This window comes from Puma concolor, chromosome E2, assembly GCF_028749965.1.
Source record: "Puma concolor isolate L17-30 chromosome E2, mPumCon1.1.hap2, whole genome shotgun sequence".
NCBI lineage: Eukaryota > Metazoa > Chordata > Mammalia > Carnivora > Felidae > Puma > Puma concolor.
In genome coordinates, this window is record NC_141681.1 from 10,680,815 (window position 1) to 10,698,107 (window position 17,293).

Here is a 17,293-nt window from a genome sequence, read left to right on the forward strand (position 1 = left end):
AAAGCAGGAGCAGCATCACTATCCTATTGTCTTCCCCACAGATTATGAGCAACTCCAAGGCAGAGTTTGTCTTAAAATACACCTCTCTCAGTGTTCACTGCTTAGCATAGGGCACGTTCTGGCCTTGCAGAAAACGATTCCTCCGCTGAAGGGGTCAGCAGGAAAATAGCTAGGAATGATACAAGCTCTTTCCTTCCTTCTTGCTGAAGAGAACGAGCTCAGCCGTGCTCGATGCTTGGCGGCAGCCTTATTGAGTATGTCGGTGTAGCAGGAAGGGTGGAGGGGGACTGAGAAGATCAAAGTCCTGCTTGATTGATGTGCTTTGGGAAAAGCAAAGATTTACTTCTGGAAGGTAAAAGAATAGGTGTGAAAGGTGAGCAGAGATAAATGTACGAGACCAGGAATCTAAGGGTAGGATTTGCGAGTCTGGGGGAGTTTGAAGAGCACGGGGGCCAGGTTAAAGGTTAGCAGGAGGCACAGAGGATGGAAATGGGAAGAGGAAATTTTTGAGGGGTTTTTCTCTGTAGCACAAATGCGACCTGCTTTGGTGTTTTCCAAAGGACTCGACAGAATTTGACAGTGCTTTGAAATTCTATTGGAAGTTGGGCTTCTATTCAAGAGCGAACAGACCCAACTACATCAAGGATACAAAAGGGAAAAGAAGAATAGGAAAAGCAAAGGCAATGTCAAAAGAGCAAAAAGAAGAAGTCAAGTCTCCCCCACGTGCTATTGGCTGAGGACAGAGAGGTTGAGGCTCCAAGGGAGTGGGTGGGTGAAAACTGCCTTTGCTATCCATTTCCCATGAAGGAACAGTCCCAGAAGAAAGGACCTTCTCCTTTATGGTCAGGCAGAGAAGTTTCTCATGGATCTGAAGGCAGATAAACTTGGAAGGGCTGTTTTAGGAAGGTGGGCACATTGCTAGCTGCATTTAGCGACCCAGGTTCTGGCTGCGAAATGCCGACTCAAAGTTTATTACAAGGTCCCCAGGAAGAACAACGTTAGTGAGTTTAGCTGGGAGGCTAAAAAGAATCCATTTACAAGATCATTCAGACCAGTCATAGGAACGGTGGCTCCCCATTAATAGCTCCCCATTAGCTGATAGAACTAGGTGTACTATAAACAAATGAAAAACAATTCTTTCTGAAAAACAATTCTTTTTTTTAAAAAAAAAGAAAGAAAAGAAAAGAAAGTCTGTAATTTGATGGATAGCCTGTTTGAAGAAGTACGCGTGTCTGTATTGAGAGGAAGGAGAGGCGGCCACAGAGCACAGCCTGAAAGCCTCACCAGTTTAGTGTAGAACTCAGACTGTCTGGGCCAGTGGGGCTGCCCACCTTGTATCTCTGTGCCTGAATAGCTAAGCCTTCTGGGGAAAAGAAAAACAATCATCCTAAGGGAACTACAGGTTGGAGCACATAAGTCTGCACGAAGACACTTCTGGCAATACAAGGGGGGAAGGGGCTTGATTCTGATATGTGGTATATCACCCTTCACCTCCAGGGGCTTGAGTCTAGGACAGAGGAGGGAAAAATGGGTACAAAATCCATGAAGATGAAGCCCTGGAGAGAGACCCAGGCTCAGTCAACATCAGCTCTCTTTGTCTCACTACTTGTGTGATCTTTGGCAAGTTCCCTCACCCCTTTGATCCTGTGTCTTCATCTGTGACATGTTTGGCACCCTAGAAATTCCTATAAAACCTGTAACATAAGTACTCAATGAAGGTCGTTACGATAATAGTGATGATGAGTAATTAAGGAAAGAGTGTTACATTTATTGGCTCCGAAAAGCAGGGGCATGCGTACCTAAGGTGGCATACGTTGCTTATAAATGGAGTAGAAAGGGTGCCACAGCCTACAGGGAGGGCCGCACCCCCTGGGATGGAGAGGAAATGGGGGAACTTGGTGAGATGGCTCCAGCTATGGTGGGAGGGGCAGGACAGGACAATAGCAGGGGGTCAGAATCAATGAGGTGCGTCAGGGCAACACCCCCTAGGAAACCCTTGCACCCACCTGGCAGATTTTGAAGGGGGAGGGTCCTGATACCTACCAAGGAAAGTAGGAACAGAGTCATGGACATACCGTTTGTTTTCAAACACTGGGTTTTCTCCCCTAGTAGTTTGAAAGGCATATTTATTTCCCAGTGTTCCTGAGATATGACTGACTTATAACATTGCATTAGATTAAGGAGTACAATGTATGGATGTGATACATATGTATATCGTGATATGATTACCACAGTAGGTTTAGTTTGGTTAAATCTCATTTTAGCATCCAGGCTGCTGGGGCCTGGGTCCCCGGGGGGACAAGCCGGAATGCTCGAGTAAGTGCTCCTGGAATAACGGAATAACAACCCCCAGATGTAGCACGATGGGTTGTCTTCAAGATCCCTGGCTTCCAGCACTCGGTGCAGCGGGATGTCAATAAGGAGAAAATTACAGAGCATCTTGAGAAGTCAGAGACCCGCATTTCCCAGCCTAGGGAAAGTAGTGATTAGAGAATTCAAAAAGTGAACATCCAGCTTCAAGAGAACAGATTGTATGAAGGAGAGGTAAAACTGTCTGAATACGTAGCTCCTTTGGTGTCCTCGCCAGTCTCTGCGAAAAGAGCCGCAAGCTGGAGAGATCTAGACCTCCTGTCAGAGGAAGCCGAGGTGACAGAGGGGAGCCTGAAGCCACACCTGTGTGGACCAGCTACCACCCGTATCAGGAAAGTAAACACTGTTGGTGTTTACAAGTGGCAAGGCAACTTCTGTTGAAATGTACATCTAACATTTGGGGGACAGTCGGTCATGTATTCGCTCATTCCCCAAACATGTATCGAGTGGCTACTGTTAACCAAGCACCAGGCTTGGTGCTCACCAGTGAAGTGATAATAGAGAAAGTTTCTAGAATTTCCAAGATTACCAAATAGATTTAAAAGACAGTGGGCCTGACAGTTGGAAATATTATATATATGTCGTTTAATATGATTCAACAACTTGGTGCTGAGAATGTAATGTCCCGGGATAGGAAATGGAGCTGCCTTCCAGTCCCCTCTCTGACCCTTCACTTTTTGTGGTGAAGAACAGAGTCTCCCATCACCCATGACGGCTGCCATTTTGATCAGTTGGGTGTATCTTTTACCCCTCTCTTCTGGTAACTGCCCTCCATTCCTTTTGGAATATGTCCCCACCCCCTCACACACACACACACACCCTCACACACACACACACACACACACACACACACACACACTCTTCATGTGTTCCTGGTAAGGCAATCAATCAAGGTGTCCCATTCTTCTAGATCAGGGTAGGGGGACGTGAGATGCACATGTGGCCAATCACAGCACCTTAACCCCTTGGGCCAGACAGAGAGAGAGGGATCCAGGGGCTGATATGTGATTCATGGAGGGCCATTAAGATTCCTTCCTCGATGTATGGAAAGCGGGAGAAAACCGTTCTCTCTGGGGCTCGCCACACTCGCACGAGGCAGCTGGGGCAGAAGGCCGCCATCTCTCCAAGTCTCAAGAAGGAAGCTCGTTGCAGACAGAGCACATGAAGCTAACTCATGAGAAGAAGACACAAGATGGAAGGGAAAGGAAAGGGGAGAGCCTAGAATTCCAGAGACAACGTCATCGCGATGGTCAGCATGGCGGAGATAAGGAAAAGAGAAGTCAGAGCAGAAGATCTCTGTGCTTAGCCCGGCCTCTGGCCCACGGTAGGAGCACCGGGCATTGTGCCTCCGTCTCCTCTCTTGTTCCTTCGGGAATTCATCTGAGTCTTCTTGTGTACGTCATGGCATGATGGCACATCCTGTCTGGGGCTACTTTGGATGTTAGCGTTTTGGAGTCTGATTAGGGCCTCTGTCCAGAAAACTTTATGTAAAGTTGGGACTTTTTAATGTCCTACTTCTTCTCCCTACCATTAACATATATGAAGCATATACTACACGACAAGGACTTCATTCATTCATCAAATATGAAAATGCCAACCTCATCACTAGAGACTTTAGACGTGTTATGTCTTTTTATACACACACACACACACACACACACACACACACACACAATTACCCCCTGAGTACTATAATGGTACCCATAACACAGATGAGCAAACTGAGGTAATGGAAGACTAAGTCATTTTCCTAAGGTTAGATAGGTTGCTAAAATGATCTGATCTAAGATTCGAATCCAGGTCTGTTTCATTCCAGGCATTAACTATTTTATAACCAGAAAGCATACGTCCTTCCCATCCCACCTGGGTATGTTGTCCATGCCGGCCCGAGGAATGAACCATTATCATTCCCTTCACAGAAGACAATTATCCTGCATTGGGCTCTGGGGTCTACAGCCATTTAGACAAGTCAGGAGTAAGCGGGCCCGTTGTTTCACTTCCCGGGGTGGGGGGCGGTGGGGGGGGGGTCGGTCTAGGAAAGCACCGTCTCGCACACACCTGGCTCCAGAACAATGATCGGGATGAGGCTTGGGTGAGGGATCAAGGGTCACTGGCAGAATGAGATTGAGGACAGAAGCTCCCTGTGTGTTTCCATCAAGAAAATATAACATTCAAAGATGAAACAGCCTCTTTCACTGAAGCATAAATTTTGTCTCCTGGGCCTTCAAACATTGAATTTACTCATTTTAATACCAGAGCTCCAACCGATTTTCTGTGTGAGATCACACACAGAGGAATCAAACTAATTTGAGATTACACGCCCGCTACCCTTTTCCTGTGAGGAGGCTCGTCTTGTTTCTAATTAAACTTTTTCTTCTACGACGAATGCCAAGACGCCAAAAAAGCTCCCTATTGAGAGAAGTGCCAGGAACGTGGGGTCATGGGGGCGCCATTTCCCCATGCCTGGGTGAGCCCTGTTGTCCGTGTTGGATGCTAGTGATGTGCCCAGAGGTGGTGGGATTTGGGTTCCTCTGAATGAGAGCGAACCAAACTCCAGAGGCTTGACGGTCCTGCACATCCAGCTATCCTAGAAATCCCTACTGTCGCCCTCGGGTGGGCAGGCAGAGGGCCATCGAGAGTGAGGGTCGCAACAGGTCAGTCCAAATGCATGCCGGCCCTGGAAATTAGATTCAAAAGCCAGCACCCTGCCCCCTGGTGCCAGTGTAGTCTGGAGGTGGCACAGCAGGACCAGGGACCAGAGGGTGGGGTCAAGTGCCCGCCCATCTTTTACAGCCTGGTTGACTAAGGAAGGAAATAGCCTTCCTTGAGCGCCCGCTATGTGCAGGGCGCAGTCAGGACGTGACAGACTCTCAGCTGGTCTCACAAGTACACGTGGGTGTAATTACCAAGGCGAGGCTATGGGCAAGTGGAAGGTACTGTCTGCTTAAGATCACCCGGCCATGGTGGGGTCAAGTTGGGGTCTGAACTCGGATCTGTTGCAGCTTCTCACCGCTTGCAGTGCAGCTCTCTTAGAAAGTAAGCGCGATAACCTCCGGGGGTTATGAGGGTCCGATGTAACGCGGAGAAGGACAACGAGCTTTGTGGCAGCTAAGACAGGCGAGGGGTAGGGGTAGGGTGAGCGTAAATATCAGCCGTCACTCCCTTCGCGCGTCATGGGCCACCTGCCATTGGTTTCCTCTGAGATCAGGCTGCCGTTTCTGGGAACCTGCTCCACGTCCGGTGTTCCGTAAGATGTCCTATACTTCCTTTTTCTGTGAAACACAAGAAGCACTGATTCTGGGCTTCCTTTCTTCCTCCAACTGCTGGGGAGGCAAGAAGTCCATTCCATTATCGGCTGAAGAGAAGACACAGCCGCCACCCCCCCACCCCGCCCTCCCCGCGGAGGACCCAGTTAAAGGGAAGATGCAACTTTTCCCGGATAAATAAGATCCCCAAAGTAGCGTCTCCATCTCGCGTCATCACCAAGCAGGGCTCGGTGTGACTCAGACAGAGTCATCCTCTCCTGTCAAATCCTCGTATCTCTCTCCGATACAGAGTCATCCAGAACACTTTGTTCCAATCATCATGGCAGAGTGGCTTCCTGGCCAAGCCAAGGGCCTGGCTTCCTGGCCAAGAGACCGTCCAAGCGATTTCTCAGTTTTATAAGCACTCGTGTCACTTAACCTCCTGCACTCCATTTGTTTATGTGAATAAACACAGGAAAGATACTACTGGCCATATTTCATTAGATGGGCCTCACCAGTGACAGTTTAATGCCGCGTTGTTTGGGGATATTGTACAGGCAAGTTGCCAACGTCGCAGTGGCCCAATCGAGGCAAAGGGGGCAGAGGAAGAAACCTCAATGTCTTGAGTGGATCCGAGGAGTGGTGACTGTGTTTCATCAGCATGGGTATTCTGGGTCAACAGTCCTAGCCATCTGATGTTAAGTAGGTCTCCAAAGAGTCCCATAGATCGGCAACGGAGGGAAAGTGGACGTGGTTTAGAAATACAAATGGCCATTTTGGGGGTGGGGGGCGAGATGGCACCGTGCCAACTTTGAGTCCTACCCATTACGCTTTAGGTCAGTGAAATGCATTCCTGGTCTTTCTCTGTGCTCCTGCTTCCAGTCTTTGTGTCTGCCTGCCTCTCTCTACCTCTTGGTCCCTCACTGTCTGTCCTTTCCCTCTTGTGCCTTTGTCACCAAATCCCTCTGATTTTCCCAAACGTAAAGAGTGCAGGAACAAAGCTGGCTCGGACCTTCACACTGCTTTTCCACATAGCAGTCTGTGATCTTTTCATGGCTCTGAATGTCCGTTTCCCAACCTGAAAATGGAGATAGTAATACTGATATTGTGGAGTCGTCCCTAGGATGACATGAAACAAAGCCCCTGGCAGGCAACTCAGTTCCTGGCTCCTCACGAGTGCTGAGTAAGCGTGAGTTCCCTCCCCTGGCTCGATGCCCTCCACCTCCGTGACACGTTAGAAGCCCACCGTGTGTTGGCCTTCCTTTCGTGTGGCCTGCCCTCGGCCCATTTTCAGATCAGCCAATGCAGCCATGACCGGCTGGGACCATTTTTCATCCAACTGCTCTCATTCTAGCAGTTTCATGTGGCCTCTCTCTGTAAATCAGTCTGGGAAAATAAATGTCCCCGATCCATTAGTGCCTTTCCATCACAAGCCAATTTGAGCCACAAACCAGAGACAAGGCTTGTTAATGGCCACTTAAATATATTTCCGCAGCCCAGCCTGGAGACCCTCAGCCTCAAATCCTCCCAGCTCCTGTCCAAGAAAAGCCCCACTGTGACAAGACTTCTGGCAGCAAAGGCAGTTGCGGGGGGCGAGGGGAGGGACCGTGTTCCCTGGTTTGCCTAAAACAGTCCCAGTCTGCTCCTGCTGTCCCAGAGTAACTATGAATAGTGCCCCTTTAACACCCCCAAAAGTTCCAGTTTGAATGAGACACCAGATGGAAACCAAGAATAAGAATGTAATAATAGCTATCATTTATTGACCACTTGTATATGCCAGGCATCACCAAAAAGGTCTTTCTACGCTATATCTCATTTAAACTCGATTACAACACTGTAAAAGGAGGTGCTATTATTATCTCCATTTTATAGACCAAGAAGCTCAAGTTTAGAGAAGTAAGCGACACATTCAAGGTCAGCCAGCATACAGGGCGATCGATGTCTGTGCCACATTCAGACCCCTTTTGCTTGGGCAGCACACCCATCCCCCGCCTGCTGGGAGTGCCGGCCGCTCAGGGCTCAGTGCAGTGCCCCAACCCCCTTCCCTCTTCTGGAGGAACAGCGCTCAAACAGGAGTCACCATTGCCTGAGAGGCTCCCTGCCCCCACTAAGAAGGCGTCCCACAGCCCAGACCTGACTGACGACAGGGGGCCAGAGGGCGTGGGGAACACAGAGACTTCCCCTACTGCTGCGAGGTCAGACTCTAAGGTATAATTCATGCCCCAGAACTCCTGGCGGGATCCCGGGCAGATGAAATCCTTGCTTAGCTCCTCCCACCCCCTCAATCAACCCTTAAGGGAGCAGCCTTGTGTCTGGCTCTGCCTCTAGGGGACAAGACCCATGACCTATGGTTAGCAAGAGATGGGGCTGGGACTCCTGTCTAGGAAGGTCTCAGTCTTCACCAAAGAGCAAACGTAACATGACGTCGCCTGTAATATCCACGTGACTAAAATGACGGCATCCAAGTCCTCAAAGAAATAAGTCACGCAGGCACAGACAGGACAACAGAGGTGGCAACAGTCACAACAACCACTCCTCATTTAGTGCCAGTCTCATTTTTGCATCTGATCCTCTCGACAATAGGCGGTTCATCTTGTCTGCGTTTTGCACTTGAGGCGTGGCAAGCTTGGAGAGGCCGAGATGTGTCCACCGAGGCCACACAGATAAAAAGTGCTGAGGCTTGGGCCTACCTCCGGATCCTTCGCCTTCCAAAGGCCACGTGCTGTTTCCGCACGGCCACTTAAGTAGCTTGCCGTGTAAACTGCTCAGTGAACGGGTGACGGGACCGGTTCCCCATCAAAGCTGATGCTCTTGTCACCAATTAGAAGACTCTGTAATCCCTCCCGCCCTGCACTCCCCAAAACGGTTCTTTCTGAGCTTCATCTGACCAGCATATCTCCCTTTGGGGAGAAAAGCCATATTACTTTGGAACTAGCCAGAGAGTGTTCTCTTAAGTCAGACATAAAAAAAAAAAAAAAAAAAAAAAAGTCAAAGGAGCCATATTCACTGAAGAAGGGAAGGAAAGCAAGCTGGCACTGCATTGCCAAAGGTCCAGAGAGGTAAATCACATTTCCTGTGGCTCTCCCACAGAGGGAGACAAATGGAATAAAAGGAAGACAGCAGACGAAGATTCAGATCCTAACTGTACTATCTGTGTGATGTTTTTAGCAAATTACTCAACATCTCCAAGCCTCAATTCGCTCCAGTATAATATCTATCTTCTTGCACCATAAAAGAGAAGGGGTAAATGAGATCAAACAGGCATTTCCCTGCACCTTTTCTCTTCCATTCCCATACAACGTATGGAGTAACCAACTTGGACCCTCATTCCAGGTCTGAATAATACTAGTTCAGAGTCTGCTTTATTCCCAAGCAAATAGCATATCCTACTTGATGATAAAAGGTTTCCATTAAAAACAGAGAGCACATAAAAGGGGGACCTTCATCCAGGAAGCCATCAGCTGATTCATAAAAACACAGAATGAGTCATCCTGGCTCCCAAGGCTAAACTTACAATCAGTGGGCATCTTTGGCCTGCCAATCCTAGCCCAGTGTAGGAGGAAAGACCCAGCGGGCAATCTTCACAAACCTACTTCAATCCCCCCTTGCAAAACCGATGAACTCTGCTTCCAGCTTGGGGAAATGAAAATCAATCTTGGCCCTTTGCAATACCGGATTCCAAATGTTGCCCCATGTCTGGTTGGCTTACTGAACAACTAGGGTGGGGAATCTGCAGTGATTCCAGAGTGTGTGTGTGTGTGTGCGCGCGCGCGCGCAGCTCCAATAAAAAACAGGCTTGTGCATCTGGCTTTGAAAATCAATCTCCTGGCTTTCATCTTGACATTTATTATTTCAAAATGCTTCAGTTCCTATCAGCCTCTAGGCAATTAGCATAAGACTAGAGAACCCAGACCTATTTGTACTGCAAATGATGCTCTCTTCTTTAAAAAGTAGCTTCAACATTTTTACCCTCTGAACATCCCCTCTGATGAAGTCCTAGAATCCAATTTGGATGAAGGGGCATAAATTGTAGATACACATAGGCATCTATACCATATTTCTCATCAGTGGTGAAAAAAGGAGAATTACCAATAAATACATAGTTTTAGTTTTGCAAGCCAGACGTTCTTTCACCGGCAAGTGAAGAAAAAGAAACACTCTACCCTCCCCGTCCGAGCGTCTTTTCTCAATCCATTCCTTCAGCAATAACTTAGTCTGTCAGCAGCAACTGATGCGGGACATACTGTGTTCCAAACACTGTGCTAGGCATTGGGGATTTATTGGTGAAAAGGGCCGACGTAAGCTCTGCCTTCTGGGATCAATGTGCTTGGTTCAGCAAGAGTTAACAAAATAGAACTACACAGGATTCCCCAGTCTGCAAAAGCCTCTTCCCTTACCCTGAATTCCCAAAAGTCATGTCTGGAGTCGACTGTGACCAGCTACATGTATGAAGAGTGAGTCAGGGATCAGTGCCTGCTTCTCTTGACAGCCACCTTCCAGCCTGCCATGGAGTCCTGCACCTGCTCTCACTGTAGCGACTGGGAGGAGAATCTCCTTTGCAGTGTTTTTTTAGTTTTTTTGTTTTTGGGGTTTTTTTTTTTTTTTTTTTGTGGTTGTTGTCTTGCCTCTGCGTATGTCCCCAGAGTCTAGGTCTGGGATTTAACCTAAGAACAGGTAGGCTGACTGCTGCTTTTGGGGGGGGGGGGGGGGAGAGCAGTGACTGCTGGGGACTTTAAAACACAGACATGAGAGAGGGTAAGTCCGTCTCACTGTGCTGAGGGCAAGTTCCCCTTGGGAGCTTCCCATGCTGCTGCATGAAGAACTCAGAGTGTTGGATCCAGTGAACCCTTTGGGTTGAGCCCTCCCTCCTAGAACTTCAGAGAAGGGATCACAGTGACAGCACACAGAGAGGCTTAAGCACTCCAAGGGGGAATCCCAGGCGGGCCTAACTCTGAAGTTCCCCCAGGAGGAGTGGGGAATAGGAAGGGTACTCCGACTGCTGAGCTCCCTTTGAGATGGGGGGGTGGGGGGGGTGGGAGAAGATGGCCAGTTGTTTGCTTTTCCTCTTCGGAAAAGCACAGAAGAGAAGACGCTGGCGGGGAAGAGCGAGCCTTGGCCTCACCCCTGACTAAGCTCAGATGCTCCAGGACCTAACCCCCCGCCCCTGCCCCTGCTTCCCAGTGCCTTTCCCCATCCCCGGGTGCCAGAGGAGCGGAGTGCACCAGCGGGGAGGGAGAACGCACCTCCCCAGCCCTCACTCTGTCGCCAGACCCGGCAGCACTACAGCATAGAGGCTTAAAAAGAGTGAGTAGGAAATCCTGGCCAGGTCAGTTAGTGGCGGCAGGGAGACCTTGGGCAAATCGCTCTTTCTGCGCCCCGGTTTCCTCGCATGAAACGCCGGACAATGACGGTCCCTAACTCGTTGGGTCCCAGGGAGTATTAAATAAGATCGCACACCTAAAACTCTAAAAATGATGGCTGGCACACAGTCCTCCAACGGTTATTATTATTCTTTAACCGTGTTACCAAACTCCCTCTCCCGGCAGCTCAGCTGTCCTACCCGACGGAGAGCCCCCCGCCGCGCAATCTCCCAGACCCCGGGGCGCTGGGCGCCACCATCCACCCCGTTCCTCCCCGCCGAGAGCTCACAGTCCCCTCCGGTCACCCCTAGATCCGGCTGGGAGAGGGCGCGGGGCCACCTCGCGGCATCCTCCCCCGCCTCCGCCGGCCGCCGGCCGCGGGGAGGCTCGGGGACCCGCGGGAGGGCGCGGAGGGGGCGCCCACGGCCACTCTTCCCCGCGCAGCGGCCGCGCCGAGGCTCCGCCACCCCCGCCCCGGGAGCGCCGAGCGCGCAAAGAGAGAAAGCGAGAAAGACGCGGATACTGGACCAGGCTTTGACGCGGATCTTGAGCTCGCCGTCCTGCGGCTCGGGCATGGCCTTCCTGGTGACCCGCAGCTTGTTGAGCCCCCCGAAGCCGGCCAGCACCACGGCGCGCATCTCCTGGGCGTCCCCGAGGCGGTGAGAGCCGCCGCCGCCGCCGCCCTCCGCAGGCTCCTTGCCTGCCTCCTTCTCGATCATTTGCTCCGTCTCCTCCGCCTTCTCCACGCCTTCCTTGGCCATGGTGCACGGGGGGCGCGGGGCGCACGGGCTGCGGCGGCTGCGGCGCGGGGGGCTCGGGCTCCTCTCCGGCGGGTTCCTCCTGTTGAATGTGGGATGCTCCGCTGTGCAATGGCTGCAGCCTCCGCGAGCCGCGCTAAGGGCCACAGCCTCCGCCGTAATCCTCGCAAGAGCCGCGCCCCCGTCCGCCCCACCCCTTCACCCCGCCACCCTCGCTCCCCGCCCCCTCTCCCTGCCCCAGCGAAGCCTCGACTCCACTTCCAGAGCCGGTCTCAAATCGGGCTCCTGATCGCAGCCCCAGAGCCCAGACTTGCCCAAGACTCGTGAATAAAACACGCAGAGAGGACGCCGTGTCCTCGGCGGGCGGCGCAGTACTTTGTTATTTACGGCGCAGGCTCGGCGCCTTGAAATGGACAGAGTCGAACGTCTGGGCCTGGAGGATGCCTCCCGGAGACACGGTTGCCTCCTCCCGCACGGATCTGCGGGGGCAGGCGGGAGAGACGGGAGGTGGGGCTGTTTCCCAAATCGCAGGTACCCGCTGGAAGGGCAAAAAGGTTCGGGAAGCGGGAAACGAGAAATCCCACTTACTCCCCTGAAGAGTCTAAACCAGGGTGTTTTTCACTCCAGACTCTCGGGTTCAGCGCGCGGATGCTCTTTAAGGGGCATCACCAGGAGCCTCTTTTGATGGCTAATTCTCACCACCCGCACCATTTCCAGGCACCAAAGAGGCTTCAGAAAAGAATCCTGTACCAGAAAAGGGTCCCCTTTTTGTTTTCATCACCAGAAGATCATTCGGTACTCTGACCCCAACACACACACACACACACACACACACACACACACACACACACTCCTCCCCGGTAACCGGCAAAATTTGGGAGTTTTGTTATGAGCCCTTTGAAAAGGAGCTTATAGAGAAACTTGAACTTTTTAGAAAAACGATGGGCAGGCGAGAGTGTTGGTGGACTGTTAAGAGAAACCTTGTTGTGGAGGAGTGATGGATGTATATTCTATTACCGCGCAAACGCCGCCACCTTTGGGACCTTGGGTGACTCATTCAACCTTTCTGACCCTCAACAACTTCATCCATAAAATGGGTACATTAATTTTGTTTATTTGCATTGTGCTAAGTGCGGGGGTGGATAGGACTTTCAGTGACACATGGTCTTTCCCTTTAAGGAGTTTATTCTCAATCATAAGGTGGGGAGGACACAGCCAAGAAACGGAAATGACACAGTGAATGGTGTAAGTGCCTCTCCTCCTTCTGTTCTCCCTGTGCCTCTGTGCTCTAAATGCTCTGGCCTTCTGTTCCTCAAAAATGGAACCATGTTCCCTCCCACCACCTGCTGTCCCTTGACCTGGAATGTATGTTCAAGTCCTTCATCTGGTGTCATCGCCGACTTCACTTTCAACTTAAGCACCCATTCCTTGTTTCCGCAGGTTGGGTCTGCATCCTTTATGGTAAACTCTCATGGCAGTTTGTAATGAATTTTTTTATATGATCGACCTGCTAATTACTGTCTGTTTCCTTTTTTTGCACTGTGGGCAGGGGCGGTTTCTGCTGTCATCCAGCATGGGTTTCCCTGGGGCTCAGCCCCTGATTGGTGCACAGTCGAAAATGCTCAGAAGAAAAAAAACCCTTGTTGAGTGAATGAATGAGTCAGTGAATACAGATGCTACTGTGGTAGCCCAGAAGAGGGAACTTGGCCTAGGAGATCCTCATGGAGGTGCGGACGTTTGAGCCAGACCTTGAAGGATAAGCCAGGTTCCTCGGGGAAGATCACAAGTCCATTCAAACACATGGAAAGGTAACGGGTAAAAGGAGAAGACACTGTCTTGATCTGTATGGACTGAGCATCAGCTGGGGTTAGCAGTCACTGGAGGCTAGGCGGAAAGATTGCTTCAAACCAGTTCTTGAAGTGTTTCACGCATCACGTTATAAATTTTAAGACGTAATCATGGAGGTGACGGTCGCCACTGAAGTCTTAGGAAAACAAAAGCCAGGGAATGGCATGACTGTGTTTTAGGATAATAACTTTGGCGGGAAGTGGGCGGGAGATGGGGTGATAGATTTACTGCAAGTGTGAAGGTCAGTCAGAGACTATGGTGCACACACAGGCAAACAGAGAAGAGCCTCAGCCAAGGCAGTGGCTGGGGGATGGAGGCTGAGTAGACAAGGCTGGTTACTGCATTGAACACGTCACTGTAAACCCAATTACGATCCCAAATTAGGAAGCCTGTTGCTAACGTGAAATAGAGTGTTTAGGCTGCCTTCCATCTCAAAACAAGACTTTGACAGCAGACCCTTGTGGAGCAAGCTTCAGAGTGGCCCCGCCCAAGAAGCCAGGAAATGGGTATTTGTCACTGAATTTTCTGCATGATTGGCTAAGGGCCGTTCCTGGACGCATGAGCTCCCTGGCACTTCCGACCTGCCCCGTGCACCTGGGCTAAGAGAATGCCCGGGGAGAGAACTTGGGATGCTCTCGGTAGGAAGCCATTGTCTTGTATAGGCAATGGTGAGTTAGAAAGGGATATGGGTTGAGGCTGATAACTTCCACAATATATGACATCATTTGGGGGTAGCTACTGTTCTGGACACCTTAGGTACGTTTGATTCTCCGAATAACTTTATTAGGTAAGCATTATTATTCCCACTTCATAGAAGAGAAAACTGAGTTTAACATCAATGCTCTTAACATCTCATCATGCATATTTCTTTGAACGGGCCACCCAGTTCAGCTCCTGAATAATAATACTCCATGGCATTTTTCATGTTCTCTGCTCATTTATTGGCCTCCTAATATCTCTGTCCTGCCAAAATTCCGTGCCTTCATTGTGAGGGTTTTCCTTTATAATTAGTAAAGGAAATCTACTTTGCAGTCAGCACATAGCATGCTTCAGAAAAATTGTTTGCCTTACATGTTAAAGGAAATATAATTACTCCCTCCGAGGGAATCTTCTGGCTGTTTACAAACCCCAGATTATAAGTGGTATGCGGCTGATTGTCACAACAACGGAGAGGAAGCACACTACAGTCTGTGCTGCTTGGGGACGAAAACCTTCCTCTGAGTCCCATATACCACTATTTGGATTGTTAAGTATTCCCAAACCTGCTCCTCTCCGGTGGAATGTGGCAAGAGCCACGCTGCGAGGCACCTCTCCAAATCAACACACTAAATCTATTTTCAATTTGTAAAATGCATTTCTTGGGCGTTCACTCACTCAGAGCTTCAAGTTGTGAAAATAGCTTACGTTGTAGGCAACGTCAAACAGCGGCCACTTATGGTGAAACGCGGTGTTACAGCTCAGCTCTGTCCACTGGTATAGGGCCCAGGAACAGCTGTGAGCACATTTGAGAAGGGTATAGAGGGTCAAATTTAGGAACCCCTCAAGGTACTGGCCATCTGAGGGAGTGGCCAACAGAAATGAGGTCTTTGAGTAAGAATATAGGGGACACAATCTTAGTACAATTTTGGGAATGGTTTTCTAAATAACTTGGGATGGTTCAGTAACTTTCTAGAGAAATATGTGACCTGGGACAAATGGTCAATGTCTTCAGATATCCTTTGTTTTTTTCATATTTATCTATTTTTGAAAGACAGAGGTGGGGAGGGGCAAAGAGAGAGAGAGGGACAGAGGATCTGAAGTGGGCTCTCTGCTGTCAGCATAGAGCCTGACACGGGGCTCGAACTCACAAACCGTGAGATCATGACCTAAGCAGCTGTGGGTCACTTAACCGACTGAGCCACCCAGGCTCCCCTAGCTATATCCTTTAATAATATTTCTTCTCTTGTATTTTCTTCAATATAATTAGGATCTTTTGGTATACACACATCATATTATTTAATCTACAAAGTAATCCTGTGCCATAGGGACTATGATCCCGATCTTACATGGGAGGAGATTTAACAGAAACTGCACATCTTTGCCAAGGTCACCAACTTAGTCTGTAGCGCTGAAGGGATGTAAAGTGGGAGCCATTTGAGTCTAATATGTGGATACTTAACCGCTAGGCTGGAATGTCTGTGGTTTTCTATGCTGTTATACATTTCAAGTGCTATAGAACGGGTCAAGGGCAAAGAGGCAAATTTAGAAGGTCAATAGTGAAGAAAGGGAGGAGATGCATGCCCTTGAAAACTCTTAGTACAATCCGAGAGCTCATATGAAAGGACGTGCGCCATGATTTCCTATGGTTTGTGTTGATGTAATTTAAAAGATAATGGAGCATGATTGTCACCAGCTCAGCGTTATTTTCAGAGAAGTTCAAGCTAGGTGTGCAGCCCATCCTGAAGGTCATAGAGGAAGCTTCCTAATTATATCTCATAGGACCAGTCATAGGCGGCTAACTCTAAATGCGTCCGAGGGGAGAAAAAAGTGAACTGACATGTATTCATCCCGTTTTGAGTGCTCGCCTTGGGCTATTATTGCTAATACTGCAGACAAAATGGTGAAAGGGACAAACATAGTCCTGGTACGAAAAGGGTAGGATTCCTCCCAGGGAGGCAGATATTAGTTTAGGTTGGGCTCCCCAGAAGCACATTTTTGCTACATTCAAATATCTGAAAGCAAATGCCTTATTTGCGTGGTGATTCCAGGAAATAGGGCTCTGTGGAAATGAGGCCACAAAGGGAAAAAGTCGACGCAAGGCACGTTATCCAGCAGGTTATCAGTGTCATTGGCTCAGAACTCCAGATGACAGTGGGAAACTACCTCACAGGTGTCCTGTGGCAAGGTCCATGGCGTGTCCACCAACTCCTGTCAGTCCTTGGTCAAGGGCTGCTGGTGAGGGTGCACTCCCCATCTGTCCCTCCGGTCTGCCCTGTGTGGGGGCTGCTGTGGAGTCAGTGGCTAGACCAAGCTATCCTGAAACTGTTGCGAGTGCTTCCATGTAACGCTGGGTCATCATGCATGGCAGTGAGTTCCAAGAGGGTGTGGGTGGAGCATTGACAGTCTCTGCTACAAATACTAAACAAAAAATGTTAAAGAAGTAATGAGATCACTTACCAGCCCGATAAGCGCTTGCAAAGAAGAAATACCAAGTGCTGGCCAGAGGGTCAGAGAAGGCTTCCCAATGAAAGTGATGGGATGGAGTCTCTACAAAGTCACCAAGGATTGATCAGTGTTCCTTCCAGCTCTGTACTTCACCTGAAGGAAGGATCAGCCCCCGTTCTCATGGTTCAGGTTACAGCCCTCACCTCCGTGTTCCAGGTAACATGATAGAGATGGGGGGAGGGGAAGAAAGGCCCACATCCTTTTTTTAAAGGTACTTCAAGAGTCCTCTGTGTCCATCTACTTCCCTCTTGTTGGCCAGAGCTCAGTCACATGGCCACAGCCTGTGGAAAAGGAAATCAGGAAATAGAGTTTTTTCTTAGTTAAGTGACCTTAAGTAGAAGTCAGGGTTCTACCACTGATGGGGAAGAGGAGAGAGAGTGCCGGGAGGTATAGCAGTGCTACAGAGATGCCCCTGGAGGGCATGGATGCATGGAGGTGGAGGATGGAGGATGGAGGCCAGTCCTTCCCATGCCTGCCGTAAGTGCAGCACTATCCAGGGATCCCAACC

The 17,293-nt window shown here is 49.7% G+C and overlaps 1 protein-coding gene across 1 annotated transcript in view; it reads right to left on the reverse strand.

Moving 5' to 3' along the window:
* Positions 1 to 11,857, reverse strand: part of VAT1L (vesicle amine transport 1 like) — a 149,695-nt gene extending 137,838 nt beyond the window's left edge. Inside the window, exon 1 of the mRNA XM_086688855.1 lies at positions 11,504 to 11,857. Coding sequence (XP_086544981.1) covers positions 11,504 to 11,736 — 233 coding nt within the window. The 5' untranslated portion in view covers positions 11,737 to 11,857. The remainder of the gene's footprint in view (positions 1 to 11,503) is intronic.
* Between the last annotated feature and the right edge of the window lie 5,436 nt (positions 11,858 to 17,293).